The 27544-nt window shown below is 40.9% G+C and overlaps 1 protein-coding gene across 1 annotated transcript; it reads right to left on the bottom strand.

The window, feature by feature from the left end:
- Positions 1-369: 369 nt before the first annotated feature.
- Positions 370-27154, bottom strand: gng12a (guanine nucleotide binding protein (G protein), gamma 12a). The gene is made up of 3 exons (XM_071490867.1): positions 26785-27154; positions 3268-3376; positions 370-2506 (listed from the first exon to the last, which is right to left on the bottom strand). The coding sequence occupies exons 2-3, from the start codon at positions 3358-3360 to the stop codon at positions 2381-2383; spliced, it is 219 nt and encodes a 72-aa protein (XP_071346968.1). The 5' UTR covers positions 3361-3376; positions 26785-27154; the 3' UTR covers positions 370-2380.
- Positions 27155-27544: the final 390 nt, after the last annotated feature.

The raw sequence follows: 27544 nt of genomic DNA, 5'->3' as shown, positions 1-27544 counted from the left end.
TTGTCTGCAGCACCAGCTGGCTAGAAACAAGGTCAAAAAGACCCGAGTGGCCACCAACAGAGAATGAAAACAAACTTTCAGGCTAAGCAGACGTTTTCCCAAAATAGTTAGTCCACTCACCAAGAGCGGAAATCAGGGTTTGGTCCTTTCTATATTTAGCTTCCTTGTGTTCTCTGGTTTCTGACAGCCATGGTGAGAGGCCCGAGGTCTCTCCTCTCCCGAGTGAGATATAAATAAACGACTAATGAGAGGAAATGGCCTCAGATACACTGTGGGTAGATTTTTCTGGCCATCTGAACAATCACATTTCTATATGGTATAAATCTCAGCACTGGTGGAGGGTGGTATCATGACAGTGGTCATCACAAGTTCAAATCCACTGACTGTGCAGCACAACACATCTTTATTGATATATTAGTACAGTATTGTACTGTAGGAATGCTTCACTTAATTCATCTTAGATAAGTCTTCATACAAAGGTTGGTATATTAATAAAGACAATTATCAAAATGCAAATTTTGACAGTTAAATTAATCTATCAATAGTACACTAAGGCCATTACAGGGGTTGCTGAATGGACAGAAGTTATGACATGGCAGTGGTAATCAGATTTTTTTAAAGAGGCATACAGGAATGATTTATTGCAAGGAAAAAGAAGTGACTGTTAGAGACAATCATAAAAAATACACTTGGATAATAACACTAGATCTTGCTGATTTGAAGACCTGATAGTACCCTTTGGACAAGGCAACGATAGCAAACCTGCTGAAAAGCGGAGCACCAGGTCAGTGAAACACAATTTCACATGTTTTGCTAGTGACATTTAGACAAAAACAGATGGCACAATATTGTTACAAATCACTTTCATCCCACGGATAAAAACAATTTATAGAGACATCTTTTTTTTTTAAAAGAAAGTACTCCCATTAAGAGTGCTCTTCATGATACAAGGCAAACAGTAAGGCTTTAGAGTGTAAGAAATTTTGAATTTATACTATCTATTCTGTTCTTTGTTAAATGTACCACAGCAAATATTGTCCCCCAGAGAATCACAACATGCAGGACATGTTAGACTGATGACTGAAGACCCCCACCAACACAAATGTTATAGTTCATGACAAGTATGAAAAATTTGAGAGCAGTCTTAGGAGAGTGGTTTTATCATCAATGCACACTATCATTTACACCTGTGCCTACAACACTTGCACCAAAAACACTTAAAGACAATGACGTGCACATTCACTTGACTAAGACACTTGTTGTGATGAGCAAGTAGGCGTGGCTCACAGTGTTGCAGTGTTACACTTGCTGGCGTGCTCCGTGACGTCAGCATCATAAAAACATCGTACCACAGAAAGTTATCAGAAGGAATGGCTAAAAATATTCAGACGCATATTTAAATGTTTTAAAATGCTGCATCATTGGTTTGGCTTGGTCCCAAGGTCTTCATTACACATTGTCAGCCGAGTACAAAATAATTCAATGTATGCACTGCATTGATGCGATAAAGTACCAAAAGCATCACAGCAATGGGCTCATTTCATCCCAATGGCTTGAATCTGAGCAAAGATGATCTTGGATTAAAGATATGGAACGTATATCTCAGCAGGATGCTTCATTAAATCAGCTAAGGACAACACTTTATCGTGGTAATTCCATACTGCAGATGACAGAGAGGAAAAAGGTGTATTAAATGGGATGGGGATTGTCGTGGACCAGTCAGGGCTGATGCAGCTGTGATGGGTTGTAGAATACTTTGAGTTACTATTGTTGAATTTAACACCAGATGTTACTGCCCCGATCAAAGACACATCATGGTAACATTTGAGTAGAAGCTCAATGTAAACCTTGATCCCTCAATTCAGTGATCTTAACAGGACAAAAAGTATAAAATACTGATGGGCATTGGTGTCTGAAGCCGTTATAATCCCTCTTAAAACTGATATACTTTTAAAGGACAGGAAGGAAACTTTGGCTGCATGAATCCACTTAAGGCAAAACAGAATCCATCACTGGGGAGTGTCGGTGCTGTTCAAATATTCAGAAAACAATATCTGCTGTTGATATTTATATATCTGATGCCATCACAGCTGACACAGCCAAAGTCTTGTTAGTGGTCAGAGATCAAACTGAACAGTGGCGCTGCCAGGGCCAATAGTTTCAGTGAACAATACAGGCTGATGGGGCAGCCACAGAAAACATCATTACAAATTGCTCTTTTTGAGAAAATCATGGTTGAATTGTTAACAGAAGAGGTGGTAATGATACGATCACAGTCCACCCCTTACTCCTCCCAACAAAAAGAATACAGCAACATTAATAAGCAAAAAAAAAAAAAAAAAAAAAAAAAAAAACAACATAAAAGGCTAAGTGGCATCCACTACAATATAATGCAGGGTTTTTTGTCCTTGAAGGGATTGTCTGAAGCAGGGATGCCCATTAGCAGAGGATCGTTTCTGGCATGTTCACTGCAGTAGTTCATAAGGTCTGCAGAGGCCTTGGATACCTACAGGAACATGAAAAATGCACACACAAATCAGTCAATCCAGTGGTAAACAGAACCTGCATTTATGTAACTAAAAATTTGATGCTCAAAAGCGGCAGTTTTCACAGTCTGACACTTCTCAAACAAAATCCATACAACTTGCACCATTAAAAGTATGCCGAAATAGCTATGAATAGTTCCTATTTACAATGTACCCACTGATGTACTGACAGCTATCACTGGATTACTTTGACATTGAAGAAAACTTAAAAATGTGAAAATTCTCAGGCAGGTTGTGGGGTTAGAAGGAGTATCTTTTTTCTCTGATTTATAAGCATATGAATGGACAGTTATTCTCAATAGATGATATAATAGATGATATAATATTATCTTCTGAAAGTCTATGCCACAATGGATTTAAAAATATGTGTATCATGTCTGTGTGTTCATATTTTTCTGAATTTGGACTCCAAAAAAAGTATGAACTATTACATGAGGAATCATATGTATGCTCAGAACCAGAAACAGCCAATCAGATGCAAGGATTTTCCTTATATGTGCCTCACTCTTATAAAGAAATTCTTACACTTTACTGCAAAAGCATATGTGATTTTATATTTTTTAAGTGCATTTTATTTTTTATTTTTTACACTTTAATGATGATATGTTTATAATTTATAAATGGGAATGAATTAATAAGAATAACAATAAGAATAAGGAGATGGAAACAAGAAAAACTGGAGCAGAGGTGAAATTTATTGAGATTTATTGTTGCGCTGTACCTTTATCCTCTCAATGCTTGCTTCTATTCTCAGCTGCTGCACCGTCCGCCGGGCATGGGCGATGTTATTGGAACTGTGAGCCTTCGAAGACATCCTGGATAATACAACACTGTAATGAAGAAAGTCAGGGAAAAGTATGAATAACACTGAAGAGAATGAGGCATTGGTAAACAGTAGGTTCTGCATGTTAAGCAGAGATGTGGATGTGGAAGAATGGTGCAAAAATTATTTTTAAAACAGCTACTAAAATCAGGATTTTAATATATATATAAATCAGGTCAAGTCACAAACAGACAATAAAAACTACAGCAACCTTGTCCAACTGGGAACACACTTTAATGCTGTCTCTAAAGCAGGGAAAGTCCACTTTTGCTTCAGATTACTGAACCAAATAAATTGGTTGTGAGGATGACAGTGAATTGGCAAAGCACAGAGCAGCTACGTGCAAAAACCATCTTGCATGTCAGATAAAATCAAATGAGTAGGAAATAGAGGAGCATGTACCACTAACACTCTGCGAGGAAGAGGGTTACATTAATATTAAGCCAGTAAATGATTTTATTACAGGTACTTGAGGCTGACGTGTCGTAAACCACACAGAGGTTAGTTTAGTCGTGGTCAACGACTTCCTCTTCTTCTGCAGGGTTGTTACCAAAAGTGCTGTCATCAACATGGTTTTTTGTTGTTTTTTTCATTTGGCTATGCTCGAAGCTGAGGCACACCTGTGCACATGCAAAACTGAGCAAAAATGCAAAATTATGTAGTGAAAAGTTACACACAAAGTCCCTTTTGTGGTGTGCCAGACCTGACAATATAAGGCCACTTTGTTCAAACTGTGTGTACATAATCTGATAGCTGCAAAACCATGACAATGACTGAAAATCTGACACTGCAGGATATCTATACTCAAACAAAAAAACTACTGCAATGTAAAGATTTCAGAGCTGTGACTGGGGGGCTGATGTCTGGGAGTTAAATGGTCCAAACACTGCAGTGGGTCTCATGCTAGAGCTGTGAGTCCACTTCCTGCTAATCATTTACAGACTGGATAGGAACAAGCCCTGACACATCCTACAGTCCATGTGGGAGCTCTGGCTCCAGTGTCTCTCCCCTGTGCTCTTGCTTCCTGTTATTTCCATTTGTCTGTTTCTCACACAAACTCACACATATTTCCTGTAACATTTTTGCAATATGCAGACATACACGCAGGGCTTCTTGTGACACACCTCACTTTCACCAAAACTTTTCTCAGCAGGGAACAGGAAGCTTCAAGAACAGTTTCTCAGAAGTTCATTGTGAAATCAACAAGAACAGTTGCTGTACTCTGAGTTTTAATTCATAAATGAAAATGTAGGTATTCTGCTACAGGCTGTGTGTTCATCATGGAAATTGTTCCATCTGCATATTGTTGTAATTTTTCGCTGGATTTTCTTTAATGTTTAACTTTAATATTTTGTTGCATAAATGCCCCAAATACTTCTTTCAGATTATAAGCATACAGTGTTGTGTAATCAGATCTCAGTCACAGTGACAGTAAATAATAGGGATAATATGGGAAGGTGCAGTAAATGGAACAGTGGAGAGGACATGCGTGAACTTAGAACAGCCATAAATAGCCCTGAAGCAAGTTGTCTATGTTGGACTGTGTTTATTTTGTTCCAGCCTGTCTGCACCCCGTTCACCCTGCAGGATGTAGTCCCTCAAGACAGCCTCTGATGCTGCAGCTGCATCGTACGGCTCTTCATTTGTTTCAGGAACAAAGAGGAAGAGAGGAATAAAGACAAAAAAACGGATATGGTAAGGGTAGAAAAACCGCCATTCTTGGACCTCTGCGTGGGAGTGTCTGATTAGAGAGCTGTATTTCAATCTAAAGATAAGTAATCGCTCCAAAGGAAACACAGCCAGAGATGACTCAAAGAGCTGAAATGTGATTGATAACATACAAGTGACACATGAAAAGGTTATGCATTACAATGCAAAATGAGCAATCATCCTAAGGAAACATTCCCAGCTTAGTCACAAAGGAGAGGCACCAGAGGTGAAGAAAATAAAATCCTTTTCATCCATACATGATGAGTGACTGTATTCAGTTCTATAGTCTGGAGGAGGTCTTTAGATGAACTTGGCATCATATGTTTGCTTCTCCAACAAACATCAGCAAAGTTGTGAATGATCTATTCTACAAGTTAAAAGTGTCAACAGGAGTTCAAATTCAGAACATCTGATGGTATTACTTTGAGTTTGTAGGCATTTGTAGCAGTAATGAACGTAATGACTTGCACGGCTGACTGGCATCGGTACAACAATACTTATGTGGCAGTCCTTTAATTAGAGCACAGGACAGTCGCCAACATCTTTGTACTCTGTCTGCTTCAAACGCTTTTCTGAGCGAGTAATTTTCTGCTGCTAGGTAGAAACGTCAGCCTCCCGGCACTGCCAGGCTAACCAGATAACATAGTTTATAAATTGTGCAATGTGCAAACACAGTACAGAAGCTGCTGATCAAGTACAACCATGAATAAAGAGATAACATGAGAAATGCAAACAGGCTTCACACGACAGGGCTGCAATGACTGAGGTGACAGCAGAGGTGACACTGAATACAGTGGATGCTCTCTGTGTCCAAGTGGGAGATGTTCAAGCAGCAGTTACAACCATAGGCAGTATAGAAAGATGGACGTACCCTCCGTGACGTCACCCATAGGTTCCTGAAGAGAGATTTTGAAGCTCAGAGTGGGCTGCTCTTGGCAGTGCCTGACTCCGCCAAACTGCCAGCTAATCCAAAAATGGGCACAGAGATTGGGCGTGTGTGGAGACCAGGCTTCTGTGAATGCCGGTTTGTGGTGAGCATACGCTCACCCACCCATCACTCAAAGCAGTGTGCTCTCAATTATGGCTAACTTTAAGTCTTAATAAAATTTAAATGAGTGAGTTATATGAAAATTCATCCCCCGTGCAACTGTCACAAAGGGGGAAATTAGCTATAGAGACTAAAAAGGTTTTTTGGATGGGGCTGTAAACTTGTTTATTTCTGCTGTAAACTCAGACATTTTAACATGAGAGTCTATGGGGACTCAGTCACTATTGGAGCCAGCCTCAAGTGGTCTTTCAATGAACATTTCCATGTTTGCTCCATTTTTCAGCTCAAGAGGTTGTCACTTGGTCATGACCTGCAAGGTGAGGGTCACATGACAAGGGTAGCTGAGCTAGCACTATCACTACTTAGCTAATCTGTTAGCAGTTTACTGCTGACTTTCAGTAATTGGTTGTGCAAGCTGTTGTTACAGGGTTATAAAGCACACTGGTTGTGGTTTAACTATATTGTTGACCGACATTTTATTATCAAATGTTACAGTGGGCATATTTCAGAAGAAACTGATTATCAAAAATTATGTTTGTTGTATTTTTATTGTAAGGGCTTTCAGCTTTTGTCTTCTTCATTATCTGATATATCTGCAGTCAGAAAGTCTTACTGCCGCTGGTGGAAGGGTTTTGCTGAGCGACAGATTCACACACTTAAGAATCTGAAGGAAATTTCTGTTTTATTAAAGGAAATGAATTTATTTTGAAGGGATACTAAAGGTGGATATCACAGCTAGAAGTTATGTTTACATAAATACACATGAAACGTATGTGGTCATATTTTGGCGGGAGGTGGGGTTGCTGCAAGTTTTTTTAAATTAATTTCTCTTATAAACTTTTTTTTATGTTTTGTATTGATTGCATTCAAATCAATATGACAATGTGCTGCTTTGTTAAAACTAAAAAGAGGCAGGATGAACCTCATCCCATTGAAGTTTTGTCCTGTTCTTCCCTGTGCTGTAGAGAATTTGAATCAGTTTTAAGGGACAGTAGTGTTATACGATTCTTCCCTAACTACCGAGAAATAGCCTTCTGTATATCATGTGATTGAGCGTGACATGGAGGGGGGAAATAGACACGGCTGTAATTTAAGAAGTAAAGACAGAATTAGTAGTTTACTATTCTGTGGCGCCAAAACATCAGTTCAACCAGCATATGAAGTGGGAGAAAGAGGCAGCTCTTAAATCCCACTGGCACTCACAAGTGATTTTTGCAGGCAAACCACCTCAACTTAGTCACTTCAGTCAAACTGTGAAGCTCCTGTGATGTGATGCCAGCTACTACCAGCACCACCGGCCTGACTGAAACTCTATGGGAGGGCACCGGTGTGTGTGTGTGTGTGTGTGTGTGTGTGTGTGCGCGTGTGCGTGTGTGGCATTCAACTCCAGCCAGCATGTACATATAGGAGCCTTGCAAAAAGTTACCTCCAAGGATCAGAAAAAAAGACCACCCCCCTTTACAGCCCACCCTATCACAATACACACACATACAGCAACCGGGACCACCTACTGCACAGAGCAGCGAGGCCCCACTGCCCTGCTGTACCTTACACACACAAACCCACCCGCACACATGTGATTCATTAGCACAGTGTTCAAAGTGCCAAGAACAGGGAACCATTATGAGTCAGTGCCATTAACACCAACACTCAAAGATGAAAAACTCTGTGTGCGTGTGTGTGTGTGTATCTTACAGTGCTGCTATACTGCAGCTCAGACCCAAGGAAAACTCTTAAAATTTGCTGCTGACGAATACAAACGGCATCCATTAAAGGCTAAAAGAAGAGTCAGTCCTGTCAACTCGACAGTGTGTGTGTGCGCGTGTGTGTGTGTATGTTTGTGCATGTGTGCGTGTGTGGTCTCTCCACTGAGGCTTTTCAGACTGCAGCAGTTTTTGTAATAAAGTAGCCTCACTGGAAATAAACTGCTTTAGGGCTTAAATATTGCCGGCTGCATTTTAGACTTGACTGACACGAGGTGATGAGAGGTAGGCAGGGATCATGCCTTTGCCACAGTCAAAGCCTTCCATTTAGCTCACCCCGAAATGATAGATTAGTCATTTTCTCCACAACGTTTTGTGGGTTGAAGCACTAGGAGGAAAAAGATAATAGACATTATAGATTATTTTTCTGTAGCTGTAACGTCTGGCCTCATTAACTTCAATAACTTGGAGAGGTTTTAAGTAGAACTTATGCAGACTAAGGCTGGAATTATGCAGGTATGCAGGTTTGATCCAGGACAGAAAACGCCCATAAACATGATTCAAAATTCATACAAGTATAAAAGAAACAGCCACACCAGTGTCTGGAAATCACACCCATGAGGACAGTTTATAAGGAGGCCAGGGAAGCATGTTCCAGTCTAAAATTGTTGCTCTGACAAACCTCACTGTAATTTAAGACACTGATAATAAAATACTGACTGAGTTGTCATTTTACCGGAATTTTTTCTTTGTGTAAGAATAGATGGTTGGAGAAAACATTCTTTTCATTTAATCATGAAATTAAAAAAAACATTTTTATGCTATTTCTATTCTGTATTGACCTCTCAGTGTAGCAGTTTTTAGTGTGAGTGGCAGAGTCCAGAAACGATGCAGCATGTAACTCAGTATTACTGTTTCTTATTTTATCTCATTGACAGGAGGCTTACTGTTTACCGGTCACTCTTCTATGATCAAAACTGCTAACATTAAAAAAACATTAAAAGCATTCAACTAGTGACATGCAGGATGTCTTTTAGTGTGAAGCAGTCGCAGGAAAAGCAATGTATTTGTCACTGAGGTTAGTACTAAAAATGACTGTTTAGTAAAAAACATCTTCAAAACAAGGACACTGTCTTTTTCTCTTTTTTTTTGACAGTGGATCATTTCTAAGTAAGAGAAGAGTAATGGAACAAGAAGGAGCCACAGTGACATGATGGATGAAGAGCAGCATGTTTAGCTTCTATTTTAAAATGTAAAATGAGTTCATTTGGTTGCAGCGTAAAACAGAAACACCATTTGTTCCTCCTTTGTGTTTGTTGTATCATTAAAAATCCTGAAATCTTAGGGATTTTACCCCAAAGTTTCTCAACACTGATGTTGTTGGAGAGTTTTATACTGACTCAGTTCTGGTCATTATGCACATTCTGCAGAAACAAGCAATGGTGCACAACAACTTTACTTTCTCATCAGCTGAAATCCAAATCCAAGTTGACATTTTATTGCCTGTAACACTTTGGTGATCATGTTAAAAAGACCCTGAAGTATCTACTGCCTGGCGTCTGTCTGACTTTATACACCAGCTGACTAGTGCAGAACAGTGAATTGTGGAAAGGCGATATTTGGTGTCTAGACAGATGTCTGTTGCTTTGAACAAAAGAGAGTTCAAAGACCTGGGCCCCAGCCACAAGCCAGTATATTAGTTGTTCTCCCTTGTGTACCCGCACACACACACACAACTCTGTCATCTCTCTCATGTATATCCCTCCCCCTGCACACACTCTCTGTCTGCAAGCAGGAGTTTCCCAGTCTGCAGGCGAAGCTAAAAGTAGCCGTCTCATACTCTCTGCTGCCAGTCAGCACTTTCCCAGCTGAGTGAAAAAACCTGCAACACCTAAAACATGACCCCACACTTAAGTCTGTTGCACCTCAGATCAGATCTGCGTCACAGTGCAGTCCTGCCCCCGCTTTCATATAAACACCGACTTGTTCTCACTTGGCTCCTGTGCTTATCAAACTCGATAATACTCATCAGTCATCAGTCCTGCTGCTGAGTAAAGTGGGATTGTGTTTATGAGCCAGAGGGAGAGACTCTGGCTGTAGAGCTTCTAGGTCTGTGAAAGAGAAAGGGTGGGGCAGGGAGGGGATGGTGTGGGCTCGCAGTTGTTCACACTGTGGGAACAACCAGAGTAACATCACTACTTTCCCACCACAAAAAGAAAGGAGTTGCTGTTAGGCGCTGGTTTCTTTGGCAGTTTCTTTCCCATACAGCTGATACTGCGGATATCATGGTGATTTTGATTACCAAGATAAACAGAAACCATAGAGACTGCAGCACCCAGTCTCTATGGAGCAGCACAAGTCGTTCTGGTAACTTTCACTGACACTGACAAAAAAAGGAGACCTAGACCTGACCCCCAAAATACCTTTTAAACATATTGGGCCAAATTGTACTGAGTCAAAATGTTAGCTGCAGCTCTTGTTTCCAGTAAGACCAGTACAGAAAGTGTATACAAGAGCATCAGGTTTATCAGCTGCATGCAAGTACATTTCACAGTGAAGAACATAGGGCTGAGAGAGGCAGAAAACTAGATTGTGTGCTGCTTTATGGGAAACTATGACAAGACACAGAGCTGCAGCACCACCCCAGAGCTGATAGGTATGGCCCCTGAGATAAGTGAAGCTAACAGCACCCCGCCCAGGCCACTGGCTGCACACTCAGTACAGTTTTGAGGGAATACTGGGAAATTCAGCGCTCTCTATGCCGGTCTGCAAGACTGCTTGATTGTGATTGGCTGAGGGGTATCCATTATTCCTGTGTAAGCAGAGGTTTCCAGGAAAAGTGAAAGGACTGTACAAAGGTTGATGGAAAATCGCTCCAAATAAACATGTGGTGCTACAAATAACAGTGTGATTCCTATACCACCATGAAGAAGTCTCAGTTCAACTTAAACCCCTGTACAGTGGGTTCTCAGAATCTGGCAAACTGCACAATCCTGAATTTCTGTGGCTCGATGGGATACAAAAACAATCCAGCATACTGTAACACAGTTGCACAGTGTCTAGACAGAAGACTAGACTGGACTCAATTTTGCAGGATTTCTAAATCCTAAACTCATGTGCAATTACTTGAGGCACATTCCTGTCAAAATGAACTATGAATGATTCCTTGTTTCATGCTCAGACTAGATGGCTGACAAGTTCTGCTGCAGGAATTACAAGCCAGCCCAGTTTATCATGAACTCAATTGAAAAAAACAAAAGAAACAAGAAAGAGCTGCATGTCAAGTTAGATAAGTTAAGACATCCATGTGATAGGGAGCCTAGTGAGCTAATCGTTGTCCTTAAACATGATGATTATTAGAACATAATTGTTTGAACACGACTGACTGCACATTCAGTGGCTGGTACAAGTCTGAAGAGGAGCAGCATGTGTGTCAGGGACTCTGACTGACTGACATAATGACAGATAACAGTGATAACACAGGGGACAAGTAACACTCTGGTATGCAAGGATCAAGCATAGGCGAAAATTTAACGGGTAAAATAAGACAATCTCCACCCGTGCAACCTCTAATTGGGCTCCACTCCACTCACATTCACCTACTTGACTAATGTTGCCTAATTTAGACCTGTATAGTAATGGTGCAGCATATACATTGCAATTCAAAAAAAGCATTGTCTTTTTATCCTTTTCCCAAGCTAATGAGTTTCATTTATGGATGAACAAACATGGATGGTCACTTGTTTTTGCAGAGAAATTATGGGAATTTTCACACTACTAAAACAATGGCCAAACTTTTGTCCTTGACTGATTACACCTCTCTTCACACCAGTGAGTCGGTTGGTAAAAAAAATGGTTTCTGAACTGCTGAGTGGGCCATTTCACACAAGCAGGGTCAGCCAAGCTGTTAGCCTATTGTTGAGATTGCAAATTATCAGTTGTGTAATCCTAAATGTGGGTGCAGTGTGGTTAAATGTTAGGGGGGATGTAGTGTAAGTGTAGTGTAGGGAAGTGAAGGTCTAATGGACACCTGCAGCAGGTGTAGGGGGGGGGGGTGTCAGCTTAGGAACACCAGAATTAAACACTGAGGGAGGCACCCACTTAACTATATTAAAGAAATACTTTACCCACTCCCCTGTCTTCCCACATTTTTTGCTGGATAATCTAAAAGGTATTACTGCAGGTTTAACAGCACCATTACATTAAATATGTAGTATTCTTCCACTAAGTACAGAGACAGAGAGTTTTGCACTGGGACTTTCATATTGACAGTGCAGTTAACAATACTGCACAGGTGCGGATGACGTAGATAAAACAATTAAGGGAAAAATACCAGCATCAGAAGTGAAGTGTAATTTACTCTCCTCTTCTCTTCTTCATCATGCAAGAGACAGTGACAGACAGACTGTACAGTAACATGCACAAAGAAAGAAAGACTGAAAGTGAGAACAAAAGTGACAACAATGACTGGAGGATTTTTCTTTCCATTGATGCAACTGTCAACGAAACTCCTTGCATTCCTTCCTCAGGAGAGGCAGGATATCATCAGCTAATTGTGCTGTTATGCTGATGCTTAACAAGTATTCAGACAGAACTGGCTTTCCTGGCTTTACGCACAGGGTGCCAATCGTCTGGGAGCAACACATAAACAGACGCAGAGGGCAGCTAACGCCTCAGTGATATCATTAGCAGCCAGAGTATGCACTAAAAATACTCAACAACAGGTCTGTGTTGTTGCTGGCTACAGTGGAGCCAGTTTCAGCGAAAAACTACTCCCAAAAATAGCTAGTATTACTAAACTGAATGCCAGCTGGGTATCTTCCAGATTAGCAAGGTCTCTGTAGTTTCCACTGAGGTGCCTATGAGCCTCTGGTTCCCCAGTAATGGGCCATTATCAAGCCCACAGCAGCCCAAAACAAACAGAGGCCTATGGCAGATAATGCCCTTCAGACGTCACTGCAGACGCACAGAGGGTGACATGCAGGAGACACGGGCGACCTAGGCAGAGAGGCTGCCAGGCAGCGTCTCTCTGCTCTGCCCTCGGAAAACAAACAGCATTGTTTTCCTAAAACTGCACAAAAGAAAGCTTAGTGCAAGCTGAGTGGAGTTTGCTGGAAATGGATGCAGGGAAGGAATGAATAGTGGGGCAGAGAGCTGTAGAAAAAGACGTGTGCTTGCGACTGAGACTGGGGGAGAGATAAGAGTTTGTGTGTGTGTGAGGGAGAGAGAGTTCAGCTGGAGAAAACAAGCTGTGCAGCTGTGTGTATGTTGCATTTGGTTACTTGCCAAAAATCTGCTGCCGGCGACAGGAACGCAATAAAACTTAAAGCTATTGTGAGCACTTTGCCTTTCGCCTCAGTCCCTCTCGCCTCTGAAAGCTACTATTCATGACGAAGGCAGGGAGATACTACACAATGGATCTCCATCTCTGGCCCAACACTGCCCTGCCTATATGGAACAATAAACAAACGAATTCAGTCTTTCCAACCTCCACCCCTGAACTGGGCTGACTGCATGTACATTATCACCGCAGCAGAGGTGGAATAGAGAAGGCAAAAGGTCTGTGGAGGCCATCGTACAGCTCCTCCTCCCTGCTGGAGCTGAGGGAGGGAGGGTTAAATGACAGCGTGCATGGATGGAATAATTGGTAATGGCTTGGACGTCACTCAGCTCATTAGAAAGCAAGCATGAAGGTCATAAAGATGAGTTTGTTTTTCGACTAAAGAGGAAATGGGATTAGTCAGAGGGTGACATAAATGGGAATGAGGTGTGTGTGCATGTGTGAGACAACAATTACATGTGTGTGTGTGTGTCAGAAGGTGCAAAGTCTATTTTTAGAGGCTATTTGCTTGGGCATTTTATGTTATTAAGGTATTTGCGATATATATATATATTATTATATTTTAATATATATTAATATATATATATATATATATATATATTTTTTTTTTTTTTTTTTTTTTTTTTTTTTTACACACACACACACACACCCAATATAATGCTAAATGAAAGCAAAAGACAATATTAAGAACAATAAACTCAGCTCTGAAATCAATTGCAACTACCAACCCTGTCTAACCAGACAAAGGGATTAAAATGTAGGCTGTAAGAGAGAGAGAGAGAGAGAGAGAGAGGGAGAGAGAGGGAGGGAGAGAGAGAAAAAGAGAGGGAGAGAGAGAGAGCGAGAGAGAGAGAGAGAGAGAGAGAGAGAGAGAGAGAGAGAGAGAGAGCTGTGTAGTCCCTTGTCTCACTGTGAAATGGACAAACACCATCATTAAGCATTTCTATACAAACAGGAGAATATTAAGAACTATCCCTCATAGGGGAGCAGCTTTAAACTTTTGCACAGTGCTGTGTAATAGAGCTGAAACCATAACTCATCTGAATCGATCAGCTGATCAACAGAAAATTTTTAATTGTGATGATCAATTTATCAATGAAATAATGTCTTATTGTTTCAGCCTGTTAGATGTGAATATGTCTTTTTTCATATAACAGTCTGTATCCTGCTGACGGAAAACACACAAAACATCAGGAGGACACCACAGCCTCACCTACCATGCATGTAAAATATATGTGTAAAATTATGGGGGCGACCCAATAGCCGAGTGGTTAGGGTGCCACAGGTAGGCGTACCACATGAACACAAATGCTCTTAGCAGATGAGACGCCGATTCACCGGGCCAACTCTTTCCTGTATGTGATTCCCCCTCTTTCTGCCCAATTCCTGTTACTCTCTACTGTCCTATCAAATAAAGAAATATCTAAAAAAAATGTGCATGTGCATGTGTGTATGAATAGGCTTGCTGACATTCACACATTTTCCTTTGCTTTGTTTCATTATTTTTGCTGAATCATTGTGTACACTGTTGTGTTTTATCTTTTATTACTATCTTGTTACAGTTTATCACATATTTGATATTACAACAATGGCTATTACTCACAAATGAAAACAAATTCATCTGAAATTTGGAAGAGCGAGAACTAGCAAACACCTGCGTCAACATTGCAGACCTCTCCCATCTCCTGTTGCACGAGACATTAGTCACTATTTTGCCACTGCCTCATTAAATCAGTGGATATCTGAGAAGCTGTGCTCAGTCTAGTGTGTGGCTCTGAAGGTGAAATTTATTTCTCTGCAAACTGCTGACATTTGACCTCGCTGGTTGGAGTTCAACAGGCCGACTGGGATAGTGCGAATGTCAGAGGGCTACAGATCATACAGGAATCACAGTGCAGAGGATATGAGAGAGGTTTGAGGGGGAACTGGGGCTCGTAAAATAGTCAGAGCCGTAAAACAGCCCCACGACACGGCATTGATCTAGTTAGAAGAACAGGACATTCCAAGACAGTCTGAAACTGATAGGTAGCACTGTACAGCCTCTCAAATATGAGGTCATATCTTTAACAAGTTGCACAATGTAAAAGAGGCAACTCCAAAGCACCTGAGCACTTCCTTCCACCTACAGGAAACATGGGATTACTTTAGGAGTGATGAACAATAAGAAACATGGTCTCATGGTGTCTTTATCTACAGCACTGACTGCGTGTAGTTCAGGACCCAAAGATCCACATTATCTGCAAGTAAGAAGAGACACTTCTGTACAAACAAGGACAGGAATGACAGGCATGTGGATAGTGGACTGATTACTGCATGTGACTACTCAAGAAGTTGCATGAGAGGCGCACACACACACACACACACACACACAAAAAAACAGGAACAAGTTGGTGGAAAGTGTGTATCGCAGCAAGCAAATAGTGCTGATGCAACTTTCACTCTGACAAATGCACATTCATGATGATATTCTACTAAAACAGATGCAAACAGTACAGCCTCACTAGAGTAAATATCTACTGATGGACTGTCAATTCCCAACTGATCAACACTATCAGACCATGACAACATTCTCACAATAAACCCTGCAAAAGTATTTACGGTTCCAAGGCCAGGTGACTGATTTTATGATCGCTTTATGACTGAGTTGAAGGCCTCGGTCGGTGCTGAGGGGAAAGAGGGACGAGGTCAGGACAAAAGGCCAGAAAGAATGAGACTCACAGCAGGACTGAAAGCATAAAACTTTGCGGTAAGTTGCTCAGAGACACAAGTAGCTAGAAATAAGTGAGAGTTTCTTTTTGTCTGGTTAATATAATAGGAGTACTGTTCACTACATCAGAACAAGAAGGCAAATTACAGTGACTTTCCTGTTATTGTTAAATAGCATTGTTAAACATGCATATTTTTCCTTTGTGGAAACCCCCCCCCTACCTGACAGCAGCAATGACTGGAAGAAAATGGGTTTTCAGGGAATGTTAGTCATCTATTTATTTGCACTGATAAATACCTGATCCCTTTCAGCAGCAGAGGTCGAGATATCTTGACTTGTATTGAAAAGCTAGAAAGACACCGGAGCCTACATTTCCCACAATGCAACTAGATAATGTCCTTCATTAGAAATTCCCAAGCTATGTACAGCATGAACTACAAACTAATTATCACAGTATACAGTTTTGTATTGTTTTGGTTTTTTATCTGTTGTAGTTTTTTACATTGTTATTCTGTTGTGAATCCATGTCAAACATACAAAACATGATAAAGAAAGAAAGAAAATATGACAAGGCCAATGTCAAACAACATACATCAGACTTCAAATTCATGGCAAATTATCCAGAACAGCCTCAAAATTTCATATGTTCCTCCCTGGTCCATGCCTCATCCCTCCACCGAGTTCGGTGTAAATCAGTTCAGTACTTTGGGCTGCTCCTTGGCAGAGGTAAAAAAGAAGAACAGAGACTGACTTTGTAGATATAGTATACATGCACAGTCTGAGCAGTGCTCCTTGTGATGAGTAAACTGACATCTATGTGTAAAATCAGTGGAGTGCACCTTTGAAATTACAAGAGTATGAAATAATTTCATCCATGCATGAAACCCCAACCAAATATCCCCAGATGATGATGAACAGCTTGAGCATATTCAGTGTGACTACCGGGAAAAGAAGTATCAGTTGGTCAAAAGTACTTTTGGTTTTGCTTTTTAAACATTTGTATTCCAGAAAGAGACAGAGGGGGGAGAGAAGAGAAAGAATGAGTGAATTCATTTCAAGTATTGATTAAGAGGTTTCTAGTTTTTGGTGTATTTCTGGGAGATAACAAATCAAAACTAATCACGTTAAATAAAGTCAGATAATTGAAGTAGCAAGGCACGAAAGTTAAAGTTCTGTCAGACAGACGCATTGACTTACACACAGGCAGATTGACTTACAACCCCCCCGTGCACACATACACACACAAACACACACACACACACACACAAAGGGGTCAGAGTTACTATTAATCAGAAGCCACATGAATGGCTGCTCCTCCCTCCAATCACTGCGTCTCCGTTCATCTAAGAGTTTCAAAGGCATGTCGGGTGGAGGAAGAGGCTCAAACTGTGGGTCACACTGAGGCCACTTCCTCTGCAGCCCACCCCGAATCCCTTCAAAAATGATGTTTGCCTCCTCCTCATCCTCCCTCCGTCTCCCTCTACTTCCTCTCTCGTCATGCTATATCCATTTCTCAGCACAAGTAGGTCACTATGCCCCCCTCTCTGATTCATGCATGTAGTTGTGTATTTTAAAATGGACACCTAAAGAGCCTGCACTGGAGTTAACATCCATCTTAAGTCCATCCTCTCTGCACAAAGCAGTTAATACCACACAATACACAAAAAACCACGTCTTTCTGAACTGTGCCACAAGGTCACACCTCAAGGTAGAGAGGAGAAATTCTCAAACAACACACTACTGTTGTAAAGCAAGAAGTTCTTCAACATACATGACTTTGGGTACACAGAGATGTAATCTTTTTTTCCAAACAGAGCCGGTATGAAATGTCTGAATTGCAGATTTTGCAACTGATTGCTCCGGGTGAGAAAAAAAATACTGCATACAATAAGATAACTGTCTGGTTTTCCAATAAGAAGCCAGTTCAGAGAGGTAATTGCACAAGGGGCCACTGTAAAAAAAAAAAAAAAAACATTCCTGGACAAAAGTGAGTCCTTGTTCCACCGTGCGCCAGAACAGAGAGGGTAAATCATAGTCAAACAAAGCCTTGAAGGGGTTTGAAAGTGAATGAATTTGACAGAGTGTGAATAAGGCACCTGATTTCAGTAAATGAGGAGACACTGAGATGGTGGATGAGAGGACAGGCGGTGATTGTGTATCTCTTGGACACCTGTTTCTGCTTGTTTCAAACAGAGAAACCTCGTAAGGCATCAGACAACAACTTTGGGGCCCGAGGACCTTCAGGGCAACAGAAAGGGGGCCAGTTTCTTCTCTCAAACACAGCACAGATACATGTTGATGTGTAGCCTTATGCTACAGGTGTCGAGTCGCAACTGGGCCTCAGTGAGGACGCACACACACTGGCCTTTGTTTGAGATGCCAGCAAAGTTCCCCATTGACTCTAAAGAAATTAAAGAATCCATCACAGGGACACTGTTTCTTCCATCCACTCGCTCACTCACTCACTCACACACACACACACACACACACACACACACACACACACACACACACACACACACACACACACACACACACAGAGCTGAGCTTACATGCAGATTCCACTATGAGCCTTGTGAATGATTCATTTATCCTTCAAGCCTTTAGGTTGAAATGCCTCTGCTGCATCTTAAACCTTCCCCCAGTTAGTTTAAAAGCACCGCACACTGTCGACATGCATTCAGGACTTGATCTTAACACAATGCCCCTTGAAGGAAGTCATATCCATTGCTATTCTTCCTTACCTGTCTGGCAGGAAGTTGCTTTATGTTGACTGCACTCTTTCTCCCCCCCTGACAGGATATGCCCATATTTGGACTACGGACTTATGAAATGCTGTGTATGTCACAGGAAATAACAAACTGTAAGTGAAGTGAGTTTGTGTCCTTACAAAAGGTGTGTCATCCTGTGAGTGTGAGTACTTCAACCAACTCTGCCCAGTCCAACCAGACAGGAGAACTGGCTTTACGTAACATTTCTCCAACATCAGCTATGCAGGACAGGGGGCAAACCTTGAAATACAAGGCAGTCACAGGTGCAGTCACTCCAGTATCTGTTATCTATATAAAGCAAAGCACTTCATACAAGTTAGGTTTCATTTATTCTGAAGCATGCATGGAGAAACGTAAACACATAGGATGCATTATATCATTAATGTTTATGAGAAAATCATTGATTGATTACTTTGAAAACAAACAAGATTCATTCTATGAATGTTTACTGTGTCAATCAGGACATCATCAGCTATTTGTATAATAATAGAAACTTGGCTAACATAGCTTTAACAAGACTTATTTACAGACACATTTTTAACTGTTTCCTCTGACTTTAATGCTAATTAATAATTTTCTTGGCTTTGCTTGCATTCAGGCAGGTTTTTGGCTTTATGTCTGTATTGGGGTCTTGCATGATTGTATCTTAAATCATTTAACTCCATAAAGCAATTAAATATAAAAAATAAAGCGTATTGCTATAATTAGCATCACTTAGGGTATTGTACCTGAAAGTAGTTCATCAACAGACGCTCTGCTTGTGTTGGTTACTATAGAGTCCTGCAGTAACATGATCTACCGCGGTGCACACACCTACTATCTGAGCTGACTGACAGGACAAATAACTGAAAACTGACTCACGTCACAGGTGCAACATACTGTATTCAACACACTGTCTCTCCAGGAAAAGGCCCTTTACACACACACACACACACACACACACACACACACACACACACACACACACACATATTCTGCCTCTCTCATGAGAATAAACAGAAATGACTAAGTGTAATGGACAAGTGGAATAAAAGCTCACAGGGTATTTGGACCACCTGGCAGTGTCAAAGTGACAGATGGTGTACATGTGTGTGTGTGTGAGAGGGAGCAAGATAAAGGGTGTGAGTGAGGGAGCAAGATAAAGGGTTGAATTGTTATTATGAGGGCAAATAGGCCACGCAGGAAAGTTGGCTTTCAAGTTGGCATCATGAGGGACTAATGTAAAACACTTTAGCTTAAACTTAAAACCTTAGCTGATGTTAAAGATCTGCCTCAAAGCACAGTAAAGCACCTTATCACATTTTTGTCTCTGTTATAGCAGCTCAATTGAACACTTTTGAACTAAAGGGAGGCAGAAGACAGTCAGAGTGCTCCACCAAGTGGCAGCAAGAAGGAACTGTAGGTCTGTGGATCAGAATTACCATGTTATTTGTCGACGTCCACATTCAAAGTAGACTGACACCAAAGTGAGTTGGTTTCTATGACCGCAGTATAGCAGTTAGCATTTTGTCTTTGGTCTACTTCAACCTGTTAAAGGTCCAGTGTCCTCTTCAGCTCACTATTATTCACAAAATATGTAAACACCACAAAAAACTCCTCCTCAAATCATGTAAAGCATCAAAAAGACACACGCACAGCCCTCTAAGCAGAACCCACAAAATGTGCCTGAAGGGACAACGTCCTGTGAGGGAGACACTGTTTATCTGTTCTTGCAGATAGCTGCTGGGTGTTGAGACACTGCCAAACATCATCCACTCCTGTGACATTACCACTGGAAGCAGGAGGAAGCAGAGCATCAGACCACAAAGCAAGAAGTGTGTCCTCCGGTCGATCACTCCTGGGAGGTTTCTCATAGTAGTGTTTTTGTTTTTGAAGAAGTTGGCAGCAATCCCCGGTTATGGTTTGGTAGCAATGAGAGTCACTAGAGAGGAACCTTTCCTTTAAACCCTGGTTGGCAGCATGTACCAGCTCCTATCTCCCCTGTCAGAGTCAAGTTGAGCAGCAGGTAAATGACAGAGAGACGTAAATAAATATATAAATCACCTTTTCTTCCTGTCAGTCTTCTCACTCATTCACACATTATCCTCCGGTCTGTTCACATCTCTTACGCACAGAAATGTGTGAAGCTGGACTGAAACATGTTTTCTGGTTTAATGAGGCAGTTTATCTGCAGTTAAAGGCCCAATATGTCATATTTATGCAGTATGAATTTGAAGCATATTTGCATATATTATAGAAACGTTTATTGTAGAGTTGAACATAGGACTGCAAATGATGATTATTTTTATTAATCTTTTTTTTTTATTACCCCTTTTAATAATTTCATCAGAAAATACTAAACAGCACCCCTCACAATTTCACAGAGGTCAAGGTGACATCTTTAAATTGTTTGTTTTGTCTGAACATGAAACAGACCTGTTTTCGCAGCAGACGGTCGGAAGTAGAAAAAGCACCAGTGTAAATAATAAAAGTAACAATGGCTGATGTCCAACAGTCACACTATGAATGGACACTTCAACAGAACAGACTCATTGTTAATGTTATTAACATTAATATTCCCTTTCTTATTATATAACAAGTCTAAATGTCTGCTGAGAAAAAGGCCTGTGAAGAAAAATAGCTAATCTTGACATTTAAGAAGCTGGAGACAGTTTAGCATTTCTGTCTGATAAATGACAAACAATTAATTGATTATTGAAAACTGTTGGTAGAGAAAACCTTCTGTTTGTGTTTGTATGATGAGTTGTGCCTTTAAAAGCAGTTGTTTTGAAGCCGATGTTTCTTTTAAAAATGTGGGCTTACCCTTCTTGTTTGTGTAAATGTCATTATATATATATATATATATATATAAACATTATATATAAACATTATAAACATTCTTATTTAAAATAAATTTTACTGCTACCTTTTTGTAATCATCATACACATAATAAGTTATGCTGGTCAACTAATTCTTCATTCCTACTTGTTTCCTTATCTCTGCTGTGCTTTTGCCTGGTTTGAGACCTCTGCATGTTCAGGGATGTGAAAGAAAATGAAAATTCATTCTGATCATCTGGTTCATTTACCGACACGTCTGCGACAAACAGTCCCTGCTCCCACCTGTTACCTTCACACGTGAGGGTCTTCATGAATACTGACGAGCAGCCAGCTTCTCAGCTCATTTACTAACCTTGACAATTTGAGGGACAGTTTCAAATCTAACCTCAGATCAGTGTCTGTGAGGAACTTCAACCTTGGACAGAGTTTACACTCTAAACACACCTATCTTATCTGCCTCCTTCTCCCTGTCCAATGGCAGCTGAGGATGAACAACCATGTACTAACAGCAAACGAAGGCCTCCTGAACAACGTGAACAAAAATCTGTCTTAGGTGTGAAGTGTCAGTGTGTGTTTCTCCACTGGGTTTGTATTTTAAGTATTAGCCCACAATGTGAGGGGTCTTTTTACACCAACTAATTGTTTCTCTTGATGTGCATGCACAATTAATCATGTTTTGGATTGAAGACACTACTACACTGACTCATTTTAATTCTACTTTGTAATGCGGTATTACAAAACAGGTCACTTAAATCATGTAAAATGATTGGTCGATAGCCACAGTATAATAAACATTAACAACAGCTTAGATGTATGATAAGAAAAATATATATGTTTATGCACAATTCTGCATTGCTCCACAGCTGGGAAAAAAAAAACAACTTCTTCAACCTAAGACAAAAATAAAACCCACCTCCTAAAACCACAAGAAGGGAGATGGACTCAAGATGGCGTTGTTGAGTTGACCTGTTAGCTCATTTCCACTTTAATTGATTGTTAATACTGCAAAAAGCAAATTTGCAGAATCCACACACCGGTTTTCAGAGATGTTCTTAAAAAGCCGCATGAAAGTGGCTTTCATTGATATTAAACGATGAAAAAATAAATAAAGTGCAAATAAAGTGACCTTTTAGGTCATTTGTTAGGAAAAAGCGCCACATATGTGCCGCTTCAAGCCTCTCAAACCTGAATATTTGCTGCTTTTCCTTATTCCATATCATTATTCATTGAATATTTTTGGGCTCTGTGCTGCTGGTCAGACAAAACAAAAACATTTAAAGATGTCAATCTAAGCAAATGACGGAGATTAACTGAACTGAACAGATTAACTGATGAGAATAACTGCTGGCTGCTGCACTAGTTGTTTCCTTGTGATGACTGGGCTTCAATCATTTGAAATAAACCTTTAAACCAAATTACATTAATTGGCGAAACATTGCTCCATATTACACTGATTTGAGATTGAAAATCTAAAAAAAACTGAATGACATAGGACCTTTGAGATGAGCTGTGTAACTGTGACGAGGAAGTAGCGGTAACAAAGCATTCCACAGCTTCTCCTCCCATGTGGATTTTGGGTGCTCCTTGTTTGGGCTGAGACACCAGTCGTACCTTTCTGTCTGAAAAATAAATGACTATAGAAGCTCTGCACCCTGAGTACAGCTTTTGTCATGTCTAGCCTGCCTCTGACCAGTCTGTCCTAGAAATTAAAGGTTGACAGTTAGTGCAAAGACAGCAGAGAGAAGCCGAGAGCTGTGACGATGAATTAGAATTTAAAAAAAACCTTGACACACTTAAGGGAATAAGGGGAAATTAAAACTGTTGCACTACCTTTCTTAACTATCTGAGATTGTCACCAGGACAACACTTCCTGTTTGGCTTGACAAGTGTGTGCATCAGAGGTTGATGTAAATCTGATTAGTACTAACAGCGCCTTACTTCCTGACGCCAGCAGTGAAAAATCTACAATCTATCTTTTCCTTTTTCTTGTGCTGTAACATGTTATCCCCTGTAACTTCTAATCAATGTGCAAATTAAATAAAACAGTGTACAAAAACTAAAACAATACCTTGGAAAATGTTTCTGCTTTAGAGTAGATATGTTACTGAGTTGGTCTATTTTGAGCCAATGAAAAAGGATCCAGTAACGCTTGGTATTTCATGAAAGCAAGTAATTTTACTGCCAAACCAACAGATGGGTGTGACTGTATATCCACAATGTCACCACCACTCCTCTCAGTACATCTGCTCCTGGGTAGGGTGGAATTCAAGCAAACCAGCCACTGTAGGCCAGGCCTTGTGACTACCAACACACACAGTGCTGAACACACACACACACACACACACATGCGCACGCACACACACACACACACACACACACACACACACACACCACAAAGACGAACTCAGGCGAGCCCTTAAGGGTTACAGTATGTCTTTACATACCTCTGAAGTGCCCAAAAGTCATAGTTTTTGAAGAGAAAGGAAAAATGGAAGTTAAGGAGTTCTTGTTAGTGCATGTGTAGTTGGGTGCAATATTTAAAAAGAAAAAGCATTTTTCTATATTGTAAAGAATAACAGTTAAACTCTTCCAAGTTACTCAACTAAGGCTCATATTGAAACTCCGTGTGTGAAACCAAAAAAGATTTTTGACACAGATTATTGACAGCTGTTCTGTAGGTGTGAGCAACATGCATACAATTATCTAAAATTATGTGGAAAATTTCAAATCAATTGTAAAACTGTTTTTAGGTGAAATAACCAGTCAGGAGTGTCTGTCTTGGGCCAATCAAATTAAATACCTCACAAATCAAGTTACTTCTTCTTATTGATGTAAAAATCCACCTGCAAAGGTTCAATACAACCTGAGAAATTATAAAAGAAAGCATTTTTTTGACAAAATCCCTTACAGCTGAGACATGTATGTTATCTTGCAGTACATAATGTCATGTATCAAAACTTCACATCAAATGTCTCATCAGATTCTTAATCTTGTTTACTTTCATTTTAAAGTTCCTGACTCAAATAAAATCTTTCCCACTTACTTGCTTGTCTGCTTGTGTTTAGATTAACACTTAACATTTGAAAACTTTGACGCCTTTTGTTAAATTAACAAAAAACATATTTAAAGCAGAAAAATGTGGTGGTAAAGCAAGTTCAAGGCTGCAACTAATGATTACTTTCATCATTAATCTGTCGCTTATTTTCTCAATTAATCTGATAATTGGTTTCTACATAAAATGTCAGAAATAATGAAAAATGTCTATCACAGTTTCACAGAGTCCAGAGTCCTGAGTCCAAGATAACCAGTCTTCTGTTACATACAGCTGTGTGAAATTTAATTTAGCAATACCCAGACCTATGCATAACAGAAATATCACAGAGTTTCAATGAGCCTGTAGTTAATTTATTATAAGACTCTGAAACACAGACAGAAAGATAAGGTGATGGAGGAAAGAGTGAGAGCATAGTCTACGAGGAGCCGGGAACATATACTTTAGAGGATGTGCTTTTAGAAACATATAGTTAAGCTCTCTGTGTGTGTATGTGTAACATGTTGAGAAAATATGTGAATCACTCGGCCCAGTAAGGAAGTAGTAAGATCACTCAAAAGACACTGTGGCAAGCACGCACAGACACGTACACACACCAACTCCTACTTCAACAAACTGTGTGCACTGAGAGACCTGCGGGGAATCCACAGATAGCACTATGAGGAAACAGATCCTGGCTGATGAGAGGCTCAGGCAGTGGCCACCGTCGTGTCTTCCTCCTGAACCAAACTGGCTGTGTGTCAAAAACTTGCCGACAGAGCTGCCGATCAAGTTAGGCCGCATTCTGTGTCTGAGGAGATGAGCACCACTTCAAGAGCAGCCTGTTAGCCGATAAGGTACTGTGCAGCATGGGTTACAGCTGTGTTTGCCACTTCCCACATGATCCAAACAGCTCATCCATTGTTCCACAACTTAAACTCATATGGCAGAGACAGGGGAAGGAGATTAAAATCGATCCTCCCCTCAATCTCAAGCTGTACACAGACTTCCCATAACCTATCCTTTATATCTAATCCTTGCATTAGGCAAGACATTGTTCCCATCTCGACCACCTAGCCCCCTCCCCCTGTTACTAATCAATTTGCATGCATCACACGTCACATTAAATCCTGCCAGCAGTCCGGGCTAACCTACTCACACAACTCCAAATGCAGGCCATGCCATCAAAGCTGGCAGAGAGCTGTAAAAGGTCACATTTTACCTGAGCATAATATTAAACTTACATCTCAATAAGCATAACCTGAGGAATTGTGATCTATCCATTCACCAGTGAATGTAGGGCATGAGCACAGGCACACAGATGTGCACCAACTGTTAAAAACACAGTGAGCCCCCACAGGTGCTTTCATGAGACAGACACTGACACAGATTTTGTCACACGTGTTCCTGTCTTGATGTTCGTCACCTCGTCTCATCTTGTCTGAATTCTGAGGCACTTCCTCCTGCCTGGTGTCTGTCATGAAGCTGCTCTGTCCAAGACACGTCACACCAAACCAAATCCCTGTCACCGGTGTGAGGGCAGGAAGTGTGTGATCCTCAGCTTCCAGTGCGCACGGTGCGACCCACTCATGTTGATGGGCGTTGAGAGGAGGCTTTGATGGCGGTGAATGGGGTACTAATGAGTTGGCCTTGTCAATGGCCGGTCTGTATTCTGTCCTCCCTAATGGCCAGGGGACATCAACAGAGCTGTTGATGCTCCATGTAAACATTTCAGCCACTTCCCCGTGTGGGGCCTCCACTTCAACCATCACAGTGGGCTCATAATCTAATTGGTTCACATTGGACTACACTGGCAATGTTGCAAGTGATTATCTATTGCATAATCGACTAATGTGAAGGAAGTGGCTGGTTTACATATCTATAAATGTGCTATTCTGTTCTGGAATAATCTATTTGCTTTCCAAAATAAGTCATTATGTGGCAAACACAATAGGTGGGGCCTGTGGGGAATAATCAGGGCAGAAGGCCCAGACAGCACTGTGCTGAGTAAACCTTCAGCTCAAGCTGTCACCTGTTGAATACCACATTAATGAAGCTGTGTGTGCGGTCACTGGAGTCACAGGTATGTAAGATGAAACACTCGTGTCTAAATTAGCTGTGGAGCCACACAAGTGTTGCACAAACGGATGAAGACTGTGAAAGCTGGCAGCACTGACAGTAAATATGTCTCACAGTGGAGCAGATAGAGGCCAACTGTTGCTTCAGGTAAAAGCCTGTTCTGTCCGCTGTTAATGTGACAGTTTATGGCCCATGGCAGTCTTACCTGGCCGGGGTTATGTACAGTCAGGTCTAGCCGTGTCTCCTTTCACTGAAGCCAAACTCTATCCGTCAACAGACTGGGAGGAGACCTTTCCCTCTGCTCTGTCGCTCACGGCGCAGTGTCACCGCCACACCAGTGTGTTTACACCAGAGACTGTGGAAAACCAGCTCTACATGAACCGCGCTGTCGCCGTCCAAACTGCCGATTCAAACCGCTTTCACTTCCCGCTGACGGTTGGTGTCAATATCTAGTTGTCGTTTACTTTTTCCTTCCTTCACAGTGCGACCAGCCTCCCCCCTCTCCTTTCTTTTTCCTCCTCCACTTGGACGCTTCGCGACGAGAACAGCCGAGTCGTGTCGGGCGGAGAGAGGCGGATCCAACCGAGACCCGGTGAGGCGGATGTTCACCAGCGTCAAGGTGCACACGACACACAATACCGCTTCCGGTGATTTTCACAATAAAAGGCTGGTTTTATAGGGCATGCAAAAGATCAACGATTAAACATCTAAACTAAGCTAAAGCTAAAAGATTTTAAGTCACTGGAAGTAAAAGAGTGAAAACTTACGTGTTATAAAATTATATGAATCTGTTACATGTTCATGTATTTAAGGTGAATCAAAGGGTTATGTGCTCCTCTGCAGGTTGAGAAAACTGTTTTAAGGTCTTTGGGATAATTCTGCCAAAACTGAAACGAGGAAGGAAAAGATCTGGAAAAAAGAGTTGACATGTCAGATTCTTTTTTTAACCCTTTAATAGTAATGCT

Source organism: Trachinotus anak, unplaced genomic scaffold (assembly GCF_046630095.1).
Source record: "Trachinotus anak isolate AG129_WGS33_773 ecotype Australia unplaced genomic scaffold, CSIRO_AGI_Tana_v1 ptg000012l, whole genome shotgun sequence".
Taxonomy (NCBI): Eukaryota; Metazoa; Chordata; class Actinopteri; order Carangiformes; family Carangidae; genus Trachinotus; species Trachinotus anak.
The sequence above is the reverse complement of the archived record's forward strand: the minus strand, read 5'-3'. Positions and strand labels throughout refer to the sequence as shown.

Coding starts and splice junctions, on each gene's coding strand:
- gng12a (XM_071490867.1), bottom strand. CDS start 3,360: ATGTCTTCGAAGGCTCACAGTTCCAATAACATCGCCCATGCCCGGCGG. Junction 2,507..3,267: donor CAAGCATTGAGAGGATAAAG/GTACAGCGCAAC, acceptor ATGTTCCTGTAG/GTATCCAAGGCCTCTGCAGA.